This window comes from Haliotis rubra, unplaced genomic scaffold (genome assembly GCF_003918875.1).
Source record: "Haliotis rubra isolate DU_JTF1 unplaced genomic scaffold, ASM391887v1 Scf116, whole genome shotgun sequence".
NCBI classification, from domain to species: Eukaryota; Metazoa; Mollusca; class Gastropoda; order Lepetellida; family Haliotidae; genus Haliotis; species Haliotis rubra.
The window spans coordinates 1955216-1972580 of NW_025765070.1; the positions used below are offsets into that span (position 1 = coordinate 1955216).

Genomic DNA, 17365 nt, shown 5'->3' on the forward strand with positions numbered 1-17365 from the left:
AGGAACCCACACTTGCTCAGTACTACACACCATCCCCGGGGCAAAAGGACCGAGAACTGACCTTCGTCGTGCTGATCGTAAAGCAATTAAACTAAGTCCCCATATACCATATACCATATACCAAAGATGAGACCTGCCCCATACCGATGCCAGTACATACTTATGGGGAAGACTGAGACCTGCGGAAGGAAATGTAGGTTGGAGGGGTACTGCTGTTTTCATAGGAGGTGTTTCATAAACTACACATGTTCTGTGTGCAGTATTGGAGTGAAATGTCACTACTGTTTATGTAAAGCCCACGGGGCAAACGTAGTCAGGCACCAGCTTATCTACGAGAAGAAAAAGGACTACATAAACGAATGTAGGCGCCTCCTTAGTATGGAGGTGTAGCTCTCATTATTTTTTACTTAGAGCTGGAGGAGTTACCTCCCTTCCATAGCCAGTGACCCAATTAGAGACTGTGTACACCTAGGTATAATAAAGCCTGCTATTCAATTCATTCGAATTCCACCCCCGGCTTTTGGCCTGAGAAGCTGGTTGATGTTTCCGGGTAAATGTAGTATTGATAACATCAGACCTCTGGTCATTAGCAAAATTTGAAGAGGAAATAAACGAATTGGGACACATCAACTTTCAAATGATTGTTACTACAAAGCTGGATGTCTTCAGAGAACAAGTATTGACTGAATCAGCTAATATATATACATGTATCCCCAACGTTCTGGAAATAATAAAACGGGAAAGCTATCCTGAACCCAAAATCAATACGGTTATTCTAAATATAGCGCGCTGGGACTAGATTAAGGTTGGAGGAGTTACCTCCCTTGTTGGCGGCCCAATTAAAGATTGTATACACCTGGGTATAACAATGCCTACTGTCCGAGAGCTCAAGCAGATTGCGAGAGAACGAGGTTTAGTGGGTTACTCCCGAATGAGGAGACCCCAATTGTTTAGATTACTCGACATACAACCCCCCTCCCACGGTGAAACAACTCAAACACCAAGCCAGAGAGCTGGGGTTTACTGGTTATTCCCGTATGAGGAAAGCTAGGCTAGTCGTGCTGTTAAACGACCCCGTACGTCCCCACACTGTGAAACAACTCAAACAGGAAGCCCGAGAGCTGGGGTTAGTAGGTTATTCCCGTATGAGGAAGCCTGAGCTCGTTGAACTGTTACATCAGCACAGAGTCGTTGGTCTACAGTTTGTGCGCACTGAACACGCTGTAGGTAACTATCTGAGAGGCTGGCGCATGCATGTGGATAAGAACATAGACATCGGCGACATCAAGCCGCTGATCGCTGACAAAGTTAATGAGGAACTGAATGATTTGGGAAGTCTAAAGTTTCAAATAACGACAAAGATGTCGCTCGATAAACAGCAGAATGGTGTCGTTGAGTACGTTCAGCCTTACTTCCGGGGTAAACAAGAAGTCGTGACTCATGCCGAGACTATAGACGCGTCCATCGATGTCAGTCTTCAACAAATACGAGAGACCCTGGAACGCTTCACGCACAGGGGTTCCGGGTGGGCCGTAGATAAAATCGATAAACTCTATCTAGACATAGCTAACTACGTACCATTCAGGGGGGGATCGTACCTAGACTTGCCCCCCTACTACAAGAAAAAAAAGACCATGGTCAACATCAAAAAACAGAGGGGACGATTGCATGAGGTTAGCGATCAGGTCAGCCTTGTTTCCAGCCAACATTAATTCGAACAGGCCTTCTAGCTATCCCCAAAATGATGGGCTCAACTGGGCTGGTATAGACGAACCCACCCCCCTATCCCAGGTCACCAAAATCGAGAAACAGAATGATATAGCCGTCAACGTCTTTGGGCACGACGGCAACAAAACGATCGTGCACAGTATTAGCCCAATGGAGGGTCGCCGCGTGATCAATATATTCATGATCCAGCGAGGTGATAAGTACCACTACGCGTGGATAAAACACATCAGCAGGCTGTTGTACGACCAATCGGCACACCAAGAAAAGAGTCAATTCTGCGAACGGTGCCTGCACGGTTTCACCCGACCCGACCTGCTGGAATCCCACCGGGAGTATTGCCTAGGTGTGGGGCAGACGGCCATACAAATCGACATGCCCATGGAAGGCGACAATATCCTAAAATTCGACAATCACAAGAATCAGATGTCCGTACCTTACATCATTTACGCCGACTTTGAAGCCCTCGTCAAACCCGTTGACATCGGCCCAGCTCCCAACACAAACAAAACGCAGGAGCACGAGGCCTGTGGGTTCGGATACGTGGTCGTCCGATGTGATGGGGAAACGAACGCTCTCGTGGTGTACAGGGGTCCCTACGCGGCTGAAAAGTTTCTAAAGTGCTTGCAATGGGAAGAGAAAACCATCAGGAAGAAATTGTACAATGTCGTCCCCATGCGTATGACCCAAGCCGACTGGCGAGCTCACGACTGCAGCACTCACTGCCATGTGTGCGACGGTCCGCTGAACGGCGATTCGGTGAGAGATCACTGTCACATCACCGGGGAGTACAGAGGCGCCACTCACAGCGCGTGCAACCTCAAGCTCAGAATCAACCCCAAAACAATCAACATCCCCGTGGTCTTCCACAACTTGAGAGGGTACAACTCCCACTTGATCATGCAGGCCATCGCGAGGGTCGACGGCAACCTGACGTGCATCCCCAACAACATGGAGAGATACATCACCTTCTCCCTGAACGGCCTGAGGTTCATAGACTTAGTTCAGTTCCTACTGTCGTCTCTCGATGGTTTGGTCAAAGCCAACGATACCTTTCCCATCACTGATCGATACACCGACGCCGAGACTCGGCCCCTGCTGATGAGGAAGGGTGTTTACCCCTATGAGTACATGGATGGCTGGGCCAAGTTCGCCGAGACCCGACTACCCCCCATCAGGGAATTTTACAGCAACTTGACCGACTCGGCCATCACGGAGGGTGATTACTCGCACGCGATTAATGTATGGAATAAACTGGGCTGCAAGAATCTGGGCGATTACCACGACCTGTACTTGAGAACGGACGTGCTCCTGCTGGCTGACGTGTTCAAGACGTTCAGAAAGACGTGTTTCAAGCAGTATCAACTCGACCCCGCGTGGTACTACACCAGCCCCGGTCTCTCTTGGGATGCCTTGCTGAAGAAAACTGGAGTTAAGCTGGAACTCCTCACCGATTACGACATGCACCTGTTCATTGAGATAGGATTGCGAGGTGGGATTTCCATGGCTGCCAAACGGTACGCAAGAGCCAACGATAAGTACGTGAAGGGCTACAATGCTAGCAAACCCATTAATTATCTCCTCTATCAACCTATACGGTTGGGCCATGAGCCAGTATCTACCAACTAAGGGGTTCGAGTGGGTGCCTGAGATAGACGTCATGAGCATACCACCGGATTTGGCGGTAGGTTACATACTCGAAGTTGACTTGGAGTACCCAACAACATTACATAAGTCACACAACAGCTACCCCCTGGCCCCAGAACATTTGATGGTGAACCCGGACTGGATGTCCGACTACCAACGGAGGGTGGGGGGTAATAAGCTAGCCAACGTCGAAAAACTCATACCCAATTTGATGAACAAGTCCAAGTACATCGTTCACTATCGTAACCTGCAGCTGTACTGCAGAATGAACACAGACCTGCGAAAGCTGGCCACCAATGACTTCGAGAAGAATCTCTACAAGCTCATGAACAACTCGGTGTTCGGTAAAACGATGGAGAATTTGCGAAAACGTGTGACCGTGAAGCTGGTCTGGGCGAAAGAGGAAGACAAGCTCAGGAGACTGATAGCCAGCCCCGCATTCAACTGGAGCAAGATATTCACCGACGATCTGGTGGCCCTACATATGAGGAAGAGCCACATCAAGTTCAACCGGCCTATAAACGTGGGGATGAGCATCCTCGACTTATCCAAACACCTGATGTACGACTTTTACTACAACGAACTGAAGAAACAGTACGGCGACAGGAGCGAAGTGCTGTACACGGACACGGACTCCCTGCTGATGGAGATTCGAACCGAGGACATGGTAAAACACATACACCTGTACGCCACCAGTGACTACCCCAAGGACCATGCCATGCACAGCACGGTTAACAAAAAGGTCCTCGGTAAGATGAAGGATGAGTGTGCTGGCACGCCCATAGCAGAGTACATAGGCTTGAGGCCCAAGATGTACTCCATCCTGAAAGCCGACAATAGCGAGATCCGGGAAGGCGAAGGGTGTCAAGAAGTACGTGGTGAAACAACACATCAAACACGCCAGGTTCAAGGAGGCCCAGTTCAGGGCCCGCACCTTCAAGCATCAGATGAACACGCTTAGAAGCGAAGGACAAAGGATATACGGACTGACGATAAACAAGACGTCCCTGTCGCCGATGGACACGAAGCGTTGGATAGCCATGGACGGGATCAACACGTACTCGTACGCGTACGGCCATGAGAAAATTGAACCAAGAACATAGGTGTATATACGATGTCACGGAAAGAGAGAAAGTTTGAAGCTATTTTCTAAAGCCTGCGTGGGTACTGGAAAGGAGTGAGCGCCATACATAAGCTTGCCGAAATGGCGAGAGTACCCCCGGACGAGGCCAAAGCATGGCTTGAAAAACAAGCCTTGTGGCAGATCTATTTATCGGCACCACGCTACGTGCCTAGAAGAAAGTTTGGCATTGCCGTACCCAATAGCGTCCACCAGGCGGACCTCCTGTTCCTACCCCACGACAGGAGGTACAAGTATGCCCTAACCGTCGTGGACGTGGCCAGCCGCTACAAAGAAGCCGAACCCTTAACCGCGAAAGACTCGGCCCAGGTAGCCCGCGGATTCGAACGCATATACAAGCGCAGCCCGCTGACATGGCCCACCGAACTGCAAGTCGATCCCGGACGGGAGTTCATGGGTGCCATGCCACAACTGCTAGCCAAGCACGACGTCCAGGTCAGGCATGGCGCGGCCGGGGCTCATCGCAGTCAAGCCATAGTTGAGAGATTCAGTAGGACTTTGGCCGAGTGCTTATTCGGACACCAGTATGCGAGAGAGATGGCCAACCCGGGAAAACGATCTACGGAATGGGTAGCGCGGCTACCTCAAGTGGTGTCGGCTATCAACCACGAAACCACTTGGCTCACCGGCAAGAAACCGGCCGACGCTATCAAACTGAAATCAGTGACGGCCGAACCGGCTGCACCATTGCGTGGGAAGGAGAAACAGATACCCGACCGGGTCCTAGTGAGGTACCTCTACCAACCGGGAGAACATGAAGGGGACACTCGGGAACGAGCCACCGACCCAACATGGTCAGTCAAAACTTACAACATAGATAAAGTGGACATCAAAGCCGACGAGCCGAACTTGTACTACTTGAAAGATGGGCCAGGGAGAGGTTTCGTCAGAGAGGAATTATTGGTCATACCATACGACACAATGTTACCCCCCAAGCAAAATATTTAACACTTACCTTACCAAGTAATCCCAATAGTATCCTGTCACATTAAACTGTTTCCTGTCAACACAACATAGGGCAATCACAATAGTGCCACGTGATCAGGAAAGTGTTGGTTCACAGTCATAGTGACCAGGAAGTTAACTGGGGGTTAAAAACTGGTATATACAATAGCGGGGAGAGATAAGGGCCTGACAAAAGCTTTATTTCGTGAATGAAGCTTTACAGAGGCTTTTGTTGGAATTTATCTAGTACCCCCATTGTGTATACTACTACAGTACGTTAGTCACTTTAACAATGGTGCTCCACAGTAACTGCTTCATGGTGTCCATCATGGAAGGATGTATTTGGAGGTCAGAGATCATTCTCATATTACACTATCTACTGGACTTAGCAGCAGAACATGTCCAAGGTCTCCACCAACATGACATTTTGTAGATAACAGAACAAAATGTTAATCCTTGATGGCTTACAAGCAATCAACCTCCCACAGTGTTCTACTGATGTGTTCCAAGTACAGTCATGACATTATCAGCAACACGGCCATGTATAACAGCCCTGTGGCAAGCCCTGTATAACAGCACTGAGGTGATCCACACATACTCTCATGAGTAATCGTTAATTAGAATATGAATTCTGATGCCACTTGAAGGAGATTTGGAAACTTTACTTTCCATTGTTCCTTGACTGTCAATGATTAGAAGTCATAAAAAGAAGAGTGATACAAAGTTGTCATTGGTGGGATAGATACAGAACATTTAATGGCGACATTTCTGAGCCATCCTGTCTTTCACCTGTATGCATTATCTACAGACAACAGTTTTGAAGAACTGAGGAAGGAAAGGTCTTCGGCTTCTTGAGCCTGTTTAAAAGCAGGGTGGAACAGGGATTCCTGTCTTAGATAATTTTTGAAGCAAGCTGTCACTAGTTCTAGCCTATGATTTTTGATCACAAGTCTAGGTCAACCTCCATGTGAGCGATTCATCACATAGTTGTCATTTACCTTCAGACTGGGGTAATCTGTGCATAATGTGAGATAAATTTTAGAATATGAACATTTTAGCTATTAATTGTATATTTATAATACTTATCTTATCTCAAACAATGCACACCCACCTGATCAACCCCACTACTCACATTACAAAATTGGTTCCAGCTCAAAGACAAGAGGATGACTATAGTTGAAAAAAATCAGGTTTATATTTCATGTCCCTTTAAATTCTCTTGAAGTGGTTTTGTTTCAAAGCTACACATCATCTTCATATTGTTGTTTGAATAATAATTTCAATATGGACACAACAGCACAAAAAAGGATCTATTTATGACTGAGTATATAGAATTATATGTACTTAGGTATGTACAAGTGAGAAATGTGGTCAAGCTTGCAGATGTATGTTTTCATGTCCTATTTGTAGGAATTGATGTTCAGGATGCCTATCACTGGACTGTCTGTTCCAAACTCCATTATTGACTGATTGCCATCATATGAGTGGAATATTGCTGAGTGTGGTGTTAAATCACAAACAAATATACAGACAACATTTCTGATTATGTACCCTTGAATGCTTCTTTATCTTTTCTTGTTTTAGGGTGTCCCAAAATGACCTGAATTACAACTCGAGCTGTTCAGAGCTGACATGTGGTGATTTGAAGGTAAAATCTTGTTTAAAATATAAACAAAGAAAAATTCCAATTTTACACTGTGTCACAATTTCTCGGATTTTCAGACATCATTTCGTCTATTCATTGCATGCATAGGCTGGATACTTTTAGAATATGTATGGAAAGAGTATCGTAGCAAGAAATGGAAAATTACAAATAGATGCGAATTCAGTACTTTAATATATTCAGGCGAAATTGGGAAAATTTCTGTGCAGATTGACGCCATGACTGACACAAAATCACTCAGAATGACAACGGTAATTATTTCTGGCAAATAAAAACTTACAATAAAAATAATAAAAACAAATAACCGTACGCAGATAGTCAGAGTGTTTCTGATTACTTACATCACATATTTATGTACAAACGATCCTGCATACCAATATCCACAAATCTGCCAATTTTTAAACTTATCCTATCTTACGGTATGCACCTCTCTTCTTCTTCTACGACCAAGATGTGGAAACGTGCTCTAGACTCAGTTGAATCAAATCTTCTGGCCCCTGTACGACTTGACCTTTGCCCCTACTCCGATAGCTCAACCTGTCAATCATCTCTATAAGCATGCAGATCACTCGGATGATCATGTGTCATCCCATTACTGTCATTCTCTTTCTTGTCGCTACACTGAGGGGACATGTGCTGTTCTCTCTGTTAGACACAGATTTTGATTGTTTCATCATGGGTAAATCTAATTAAAATTCCACTAGAAAATTGAAACACTGTGACAAATGTAGGTAACGTGGAAGGTCTACACCAATTCGGTCCATAGGTCCTGGCACAGCAGTTGCTGTCGGCCCACAACTGCAGTGGAGATGCAATCCCTCCTTCGCGTTGGTGTTGTATTCTGTATATCAATAAAAGATATTGATCATATCTTTTTATTGGTATTCTTTTTCGCTGGAACTAGGGTGTGTTAGTACTTTTATACCTATGACTTGATATAGACTGAGAGGCCAGTCTTGTACTTCATGCCGAGGTGCTCGACACTCGACTTTTTTACCTCTACTCTCTGAGCAATTACGTCAGCAAAGTGTTGATTTCTGATCCGTTTATAAGTCCTTTCTCATCTTTGGTCAGTTAGGGGGATTGGTACTGAATATTAAGCGAGTTGAGCAACCGCGCCGTTCTCCCTTTCACTGCCTTCCAGCGTGTCTGTGGGGGATGGTTTCGAAGCAGGGGCTGTCCAGATTAAGGTCTTCGACATTAATTCACCGGGGTCACTTGATAAATCGCGGGGAGGCGAGGTCCACATGCCAAACTATGTCCTAGAGTTTTTGTGCTGTGTAAGCCAAGGGGTTTATCACTTAGAAGCAACCCATCACAAGTTCAGAGTTAGCATATCGGGTGCTTTCTCTAGGCCTCCTTGTGTTATGCGACCTCACGGTTGTTGAGTTGACACAGGGTAATCTGCGGCCCTCCATCCAAACGTGGGATAATGCATACCGTGAGATAAGATAAGTTTAAAAATTTGGAAATTTTAACCCTATATTGTATATTTATATACTTATCCTATCTCACATGAAGGATTCCCACCCGACCTGCCCCACATCACAGATTACTGGAAGCTCCAAGATGAGAATGACAGTAATGGGACGTCACATGATCATCTTAGCGATCTGCATGCTTATAGAGATTATTGACAGGTCGAGCTATCGGGGTGGGGGCAAAGGTCAGGTGCTTTGATTCAACTTAGCCTACAGCACGTTTCCACATCTTGGTGGTAGAAGAAAAGAGGTGCATACTGTGAGATAGGATAAGTATATAAATATACAATTTATGGTTAAAATTTCCAATTTTGTGAAAAAATATGTCACTGGTTGTGAAGTCATACATCAACATTGTTTTTTTGTCCTTAACACATAGCTTTGGCAAAAGTTTCATTCAATTGTACTACTACCACTTAGAGTAATAGTTGACAAACAACATTTAATACTAATAAAAATATTACACAAGTGATTGCAACCAGTTAGAAGGATGACGTATGTTTGCCTCTCGGGATGCCACAATACATACACTGATGCATCAATACTTTTTCTAAGACTATACAATTATCGATACATTCAAAACTGTATCAATATTTAGTTTTGAAAGTATCAGTTTAAATATGTTTATGTATCATTTATATTTTGCAATTGTATCATGTTTTTTGATGTTATGAGAGTTATTTTTCATGTACAAAGATGGGAAATTAGAACTTTTTAATCTCTGAGAATCCGAAATGTTAATCTTTTCATGGACAATTATAAAATATGAAATATTAAAGTAAAAAATGTAACTAAATTTACGCAATAATGCCGTGAAAATAGGTATCGTGATACTGATACGTATCGAATCGTGACATGGGTATTGTGATACGTATCGATTCATGAAACTTATGTATTGTGACATCCCTAGCTGCTCCATGTCAACCATGCTTTAAGAGAGCACACGTGTAAATGTTGTATAGTCATGGTCATTGGTGCCATGAAAAGCATTACCTACTAAGAGGATTCATCACTGCTCGAATCACTATCTGATCCAAAATCTGATAAGTCTGAATGATCATCTTCACCAACAGTTGATGTAGTAATACAGGTATCCATTTGGAATGATGTAGACATTTGATTCCCAGTGAAACCATGACACCAGATATTTGCCATTGACCAACATCCAACCATGTTTCTCGGGGCTGGATGAGACAGGATTGGAGATGTGAGCATTTCTCCAAATTGCTGATACATAATAGACTCTGGATAGTTTTCTCAAAAGGAGTAGTATAGGGAATATCGGTTCGGTGACAGGTCCCCTAATAGCGATATTTTTGCGAACTACCGTCCCTGCCCGAGTAAAAACATATTGGTGAATGATGGCAGCCCATCATTCGACGTCTGTATCCATCAGATTATTTTATGGATTTACATTGATATCGAGGAAGCAGTTCAGCGTTATTCTCCTATGATTTCTTTGGTTTTGGAAAGGAATGCTTGCCGGGCCTGTTGTCTGCCCTGTTCTATGAGCTTTTTTTTCTCCTGTTCACCGATGTCCCGCGTCTTGCGGGACTTGGTTCGAATCTCTTGTTTCACCCTGTGGTATTTGGCAAGTTCTGCTAACACCAAACGGATATCTTCCTCCGTGATCTTGCTGTCGGCGAGCACTGTTGATCTGTGATCATCAATCATATTCATCTTGGCTTCGGCTAAACACTAATCTCGTCGTGCTTCAGCGCTTTATGTTGCAGTTGACGTGAAATGAATTTAAGAGCTATTCCCGCCAGCCCCGATACCCCCGGCTGCTATTTCTAACCCTAGGACTACAGGTGCGGCTACAATAGTCGATAATAATAAGCCAACCCTGGCTGCCCTGAGTCCCATGCTGGCTGCCACAAGTGAAGTGTCTATCCCATCCACGGTATTCACGGCTCTGTAGTACTTTTTGTACAATTCTAGTCGTACATCACATTCCATTTCCAGTTGGAGTTTAATGTCGCCTATTTGTCTCAAATGAAATCCGTCTACGGTTTCCAGTGTTTTGACCACTTCGTCCATGGCCGGATACAATCCCATCTTTATATAATATAAGTTAGAAAATAATATGTGATTGGTTTTCAGTTAATGTTTGATTGATGTACTTAAGGCTGATAAACTTCAGATTTTCGTGCAAGTAAATAGTCGAGAGCTGAATGGACTCTGTTTCGTCAACACGAACCCTGTCGAGGCTTGTTAATGGTTCCGATCCCGGTCTTATGAAAATATGGCAACGTTGGTGCATGTGTTGATCGCTCCAGTTTATTGTCAACCCATTCAAAAGTACTAGATCATTTGAGGGGACGTTTACGAGATAAACTTCTATTATGAAAGTGGTGTGTACTTTTATGGCAAAATTTGAATCGAAAAAATACAGTTGGTAATCGGTATGTCGGACAGTAAAGCATTCGAGTTGACTGGAGCTAACTTGTTGCCCGTGTGACCCGGTATTCGCAATAATTGTATGGTTTTATCAAATTTCGATGTGAAAGACATGAGAATGATCCCGTCGTTTATTATTTCGGAGATGTAACAATTTTTTAGAAACATGAATGATGCTGAGGTGAGGGTGATATCGATCAGCTAGTCGATTTTTTTGGTGAAACTTCTCGTCGCATGTACACGTTGTTTTGCAAGTGAAAGGCGTATGAGGTATTTTCCGTGCCGGGTTGATCGAATCCCTGTGTGTCCCCGAGGCTGGAGAGCTATGGTAGTGCAGTTTGCAACATCCATCATTATGACAATTTTACGAAATAGTTTTCTGTTGTGTGTGAACTTCTGTGTGAACTTTAAGCTGATGAGATGTACAGTGAGACCTCAGATACCCGGACCCCAGATTTCCAATTTAGGGTCCTAAAGACATGTCCCAGAGTAAACGCGCATTTATTGTAATCCAAGCACCTATAATTGACACATCAAAAGTTAAAAGTTAAATGTTGTGGACTTCGCATATTCTCAGGGATGGCTTTCACGCTTCAAGTCGTCGTGTTGCAAAGGAGCGGCACCCAGTGTAAGCAGTCCTCAATGAAAGACTTTTTCAAAACTGAATAATAGTAAAGGTATGATTGTTATGTTGTGATGCTGTTTTTGAATGTCTATACATGTACAATAAACGCTTGATGATCATAAACGTTTTGGATTTTCCTTGAGGTGTATGAAAACCAAAAATCCAGATATCCGGATATTCAATTATCCGGACGTTTTACGTAAGAAAAGAATGTGTCCGGATATCTGAGGTCTCACTGTATATTATTTGGTGAGAAAATTTTGTTGAGTGAAATTTTATTCTCCAAGGTGACATTGACCCCCTAGAGACCGTATCATGGAATAATTATTCATACTAAATGCATTATTAATTATAACCACTACAAGCGATATATTAGGATTCAGATATTAGGAAAATATAAATGTAGAATATTAGTTTCATCATGTATCAGTAATAGCTTAGAGAAAGACTCCAGTCAAAAGTAGTAATACTCATCTCACAGACATACTATTGAAAAAGGTGTAAATTACGGCTGCACATTTTCACAGATGTTCAAGACAAAATCCTAGTCCAAGGTATCAAGGACTCAAGCTGTTAGACAAACCTTTCAGTATGAAAAAGTTATGACTAGACGATTTAATGAACTGCTTTGATAAAGTAAACATGTCATCATCTATATTACAATAACTACAAGCAAACACCAATTTAGGGTCCTAAAGACATGTCCCAGAGTAAACGCGCATTTATTGTAATCCAAGCACCTATAATTGACACATCAAATTAGGCTCGTTAAGATCTAGACCAGGGTAAGCGTCCAAGCATCCAGTAAAAGTGCCAGCGAGATTAGTGCCAGTTGAAATAGGATTAGCAGGATTTAGTACTCCCCCTGTGTGGTCATTGAAGTTGTTTTGTAGGACACACCCCATTTTGTATATTCTGTATTTCATTGGTTAATGTAGGTTACACCCATTTTTGTATCAGTCAACGAATCATAATAACTTCCTTGTTTCAATTTTAGATAAATAGTCAAACTCCAATTGTACGTCAGTAGGATTTAGACTCCCAAGACAGGTTAGCTCTAGCCCTCAGCCCAGAGAGTTGTACCGACTCTCTGTGGCTACCCATGTTATTCCATTCTTGTAAATAAAATTGTGATTAGCTTCTTGTGACTTCTTGTGACTTGTGAGTTAATTCCCCCAAGCAGACCAGCATGCCAGTTAGATAATGGGTTTCACCGGAACCCTCACTTGGACCCAAAGACCCAAATTCCCGCGTAAACCGTCATGCTTCTCTGTATGTAAATTGCGCAAACGTGATGTTGATGTTTGACTCCGATCATGATTTCGACATCGACATCGGATGCTGGCTCTTCGAGAAATACTTTGATGTATAGAGTCATAGTCGATGGAATCCCTGTTAATATGGCCGACGCTTCTTCAAATTCTATAAACTCATGCTGTCTCGGAGGTTCGGTCGACTCGATAGCGTGTGGTCTGCTTTTCTTGGGATGACACTGACAAGCACACTCTGTCCTTGTGGTGGGACGTAAGCTCCCAGCACTATCCCGTTATTGACGACTTTGATGACGTAATGATCCTTATTCTCCGTAAACACAAAGGGAGAAACGACGTTGATATCGAATAGCCAGGCGAATTTAGGTGAGATCAATGTCCATTTGTTGTTGTCAGTGTAGACAAGATTGTACGTGGTGTTTTTGGAGATACCCCGGGTCTCATCATCAATTGCTGCGACCATCACCCATTTGTTGTTGTTGTTACAGACAAGTTGTTTATGAGTCCATCCCCAGTCTCGACAGTGTATCTCCTTGGTTACCACCACCACTTAGATTAACAACTAGTATCTGAAATGAACATATTTTACAGAAAAAGGGCTCATAGTGAAAAAAATCAAAATATAATAAAAAGGAGCCCTGAGACTTTCTTCATTTTCAGAAGCTGTGGAAATCTAAACGTGCCACAGTTTCTGCAGACAGACTGCACCACCATTATGCACTTCAGTGCGTTTGTACACATAGTTTTTCAGTTGCAAGGCGTATAACTTGCCTTCGACCCTGGGTTCGTTGGATCCTCGCGTGTCCCCGAGGTCTGAGATCGCTACGGCAATGCATTTTCTGATGTGTTGCATGGTTTCGGGACCCGTAGTATTGTGCTGAGATATCCTATGTGTATTGGTTTGTGCTTTACATCAAAAACGGATATTTTAAATTCCGTGATCGTGCCTCGGGTTAATTTCTTGTACTGCAGGAACAGGAACGACTCGTCGTTGTAGTTTTCTTTTTTGACCGTATGGCTCTCAGCAGCATCGAAGGCCTTTCACCTTGAATGTTATCGGTCGTGCTTATCTGATCGAGATCAATGTACAACTCACGATAGGGAAGTAGGTGCCGCTGAGTATTCCCCGGTAGCGTCACAAACATAATGTTAAATATATATATTTTTCCTTATCCTAACTCATGCTCTTTTGCTTGTCTTCTTCTTCTTGCGAACATAGTGGAAACACTTGTATCTCCCTAATTGAAGCTCCCTTCAATGTATAATCACTAATTAATACTCACCATGACTTGCCTCCCTTTGTCCCAGCGCGGGAAAGGTGGCGCCACCCTCTGGCCACATGCTTCACTCTCTCCTTCTTCGCCCAGTGAGCAGGATGTGAGAGCACCTGTGTCTCCTTGCACACTATATCCTTTGATTATTCTTAGTTTATTACCTCTTATTCCTTACTAAAGAGGTGTAGCTAGTATCCTTTAACAATATGTATTGATTATTACTCGTAATTCTATTGTTTATTCACGGTTTTCCGTGATTGTTCAGCCTAGTTTACGTGGATGAAAATCTGTACTGTTTGTAGATTACGTTTTTCTGCTGCTGATCCGCATTTAATATGTCCTAGCTGTACTACGCCTTGTGCGTTTACTTCACGTTGCAGTTACTGTATTAATTTATCCATTTCTGCATTTAACAAATATCGTTTTTGCGTCTTGAGACGTGCAGCAGATAGGTCACGTAAACAAGCCTTAGGCATGGCCGATACATCGGACCCTCTAGCCAGTCAACTGCTGTCGGACGACCCCCTCCCGTTTGGTGTTCCGCTAGAGATTCCTTCGGAGGAGGGGCGTGGGATGCAGTCCGCCACCTCCAAGAAGCGTCCGGCTTCCCCAGACATCCCGTCTTCGCAGCAGAAGTCTAAGAGGGCATCGACTTCGTCACAGCGTAAACTCCGTACCCCCAGGGCAGCGTCGACCTCCAAGGGAAAAGCTAAGAATCCAGCTAGAACGTTCTCAGCCGAGATTCTTCCCGCCGCTGAACTGGGCCTGTATGACGACCAGCCGATCATCATACCCGATCTACGCCACAAGAAGCGACCGGTGTCAGCTACAGTAACGTCAGCAGAGATCGCCAGGCAGCCTGATGTCTCTACACCGATGTCCGACGATCATTCTGAGGGGCCCGTCGCTAACATCGCAGAGAGGGCATCGACGACATCGTCGCAGACCATCCCAGACGACATGATACAGAAGATCATGCAGATGATGGAGAACCGTTACAGACTGCAACCAGCCCAGAAGGACCTCCACGAAGGCACCAACGCAGACGACTGCCCATAGGGACACTCCGTCAACGTAGCGGCCACAACCAAGCCACCTTCACGAAGGAAGTCACAGTCTACCTCCAGAAAGGACCCAGATGAACAGCCTGCACGAAGGGCTAGAAGATCATCACCTTCCCCGGACTCGGAGGATCGTCACTCTTATAAAGATTCCAGAAGGAAGACTACGTCGTCCTTGGACTCAGACTCGGACCCCCCGACTTCACGAAAGCCTTCGCGAAAGTCAAGCCGACACTCCCCAGAACCGGACACAGTTAAGGCTTCACGAAGGGCTTCACGAAGGACACCAGTAGCAGGTTCTAAATCATCTTCATCCAGACGATCATCTGCAGATTCCTCAAGGGCTTCGCGAAGCTATCAGCGTTCACCTCACAGATCTTCGCGAAAGTCAAGACGCAGCTCTTCAGTCCGATCACCAAGATCATATCGTTCGCCTCGCCGTTCACGATCACCTCGCCGATCACCACATCGATCTCCACACAGGTCTTCACAGAAGTCCCAAGACAGGTCTCCATTATCGTCTCCATGTACAGCGATAGAACCATATATACCGCCATCACAAGAGCATCAACCTCTTATCGACGATCCCATTACAGAAGACGATGGAGGCATCATCTTCTCAGATGCTGAGATACGATACTGGATGGTAAACAACCTAGACCTTTCTTCACCTTCCAAGAGTAACAACTCGGCGCAGACTTATCTGATGAAGGAGGACGATGCTGATGCCATCACCTTACCACAGATCGACCCGATTGCTGCAGTACCGAAGAATTTGGACTTAGCCTTCCACAAAGCCACTAAAGTCCAAACAGCACATTTACCACTGTTCCATGCTAACAAGTTTTCAACCCACAATATGGAACCGTTCCTCAAGGCACAAGACATAGACGACAACTCTTATCACTCTTATCACCAGATTTCGTGACACGACATCTGAAGATGATAGAATGATTTACTCGGCCCTACTTATGCAGAAGAAGGACCAGCAGTTCCTTATGGATCATCTCACATCAGTCTCAGCAGCCTTAACCTTAGCCCGTCGTCAAGGCCTCCTCGCTTCCTGCAACTGGGGTGAGCACTTTACAGCTCCACTCAATACAGCCCCCGTGGTCTGCTCCATCCATCTTCGATGGAGGAATAGAGAAAGTCTCCAAGGAAGTCACTAAGGATTCTAGAGAAGTCCTTATGATTAAGTCAATGGATATGCTAGCCAGCGTCATCAGACAGACTTCACAAAGATATTCAGGGAAATCTAAATTCACTGGATTACAGAGAGCACGGGATAAAAAGATAGCCAGTTCCAGGGGAAGAGATTCTTTTCGTCGCCCATTTGGCAACTACAGAGGAGGATCAGGAAGAGGCAGAGCACCCAGAGGTTCCCGCAACTATAAACGCTGAAAGTCAGGTTCGGAACGACTGGAGTCTTCCACCCCCAGCCGTTCCAGTACAACCGTCACAAGTGGGTGGATGCCTTCAACCATACTGGGAGAACTGGGGAATGTTACAAGACCCATATGTCTCCAACATTCTTCATCACGGATATCGTATCCAACTAAAGGCCACGCCTCTCCGCTGACAGTCAACCCTTACAAGTTCGACTTCCAGACACAACAACTACCAAAGTTAAGAGAGGCTGTTACTTCCCTCCTGAACAAGCAGGCCATAGAAGTACTAGATCAAGTAAACATCGAACCAGGTTTCTACTCCCCAGTTTTCCTAGTACCCAAGAAAAACTTCAAGGAAAAATACAGACTCATCTACAACATGAGCACGTTCAACAGAGATTATCTACGCAAACCACCGAAGTTTCGCATGATACATCTACCCCAGTTACGGCACTTAATCCGTCCCATGGATTACATGGCCAGTATAGACCTACAAGATGCGTATCTACACATCCCGATACATCCCGAATCCAAGAAATACCTACGATTTACACTGGACGGGCTGCATTACCAATGGAAAGTACTCCCATTCGGAATATCATCAGCCCCATGGTTATTTACAAGAGTAACGAAACCCATCGTCACCTACCTACATCGTCAAGGGCTACGCAGTGCGTTTTACCTCGACGACGGGATACAAGTAGATCAAGATCCACAGCGTCTCAAACTACAGTTAAACTACAT

The 17365-nt window shown here is 44.6% G+C and overlaps 1 protein-coding gene across 1 annotated transcript in view; it reads left to right on the plus strand.

Annotated features, from left to right (window-relative positions):
• LOC124256291 (diaminopimelate decarboxylase 1, chloroplastic-like) overlaps nucleotides 1–17365 on the plus strand; it is a 261662-nt gene that overhangs the window by 167338 nt on the left and 76959 nt on the right. The window contains exon 5 of the mRNA XM_046690269.1: nucleotides 7043–7106. Within this exon, the coding sequence (XP_046546225.1) occupies nucleotides 7043–7106 (64 nt within the window). The remainder of the gene's footprint in view (nucleotides 1–7042; nucleotides 7107–17365) is intronic.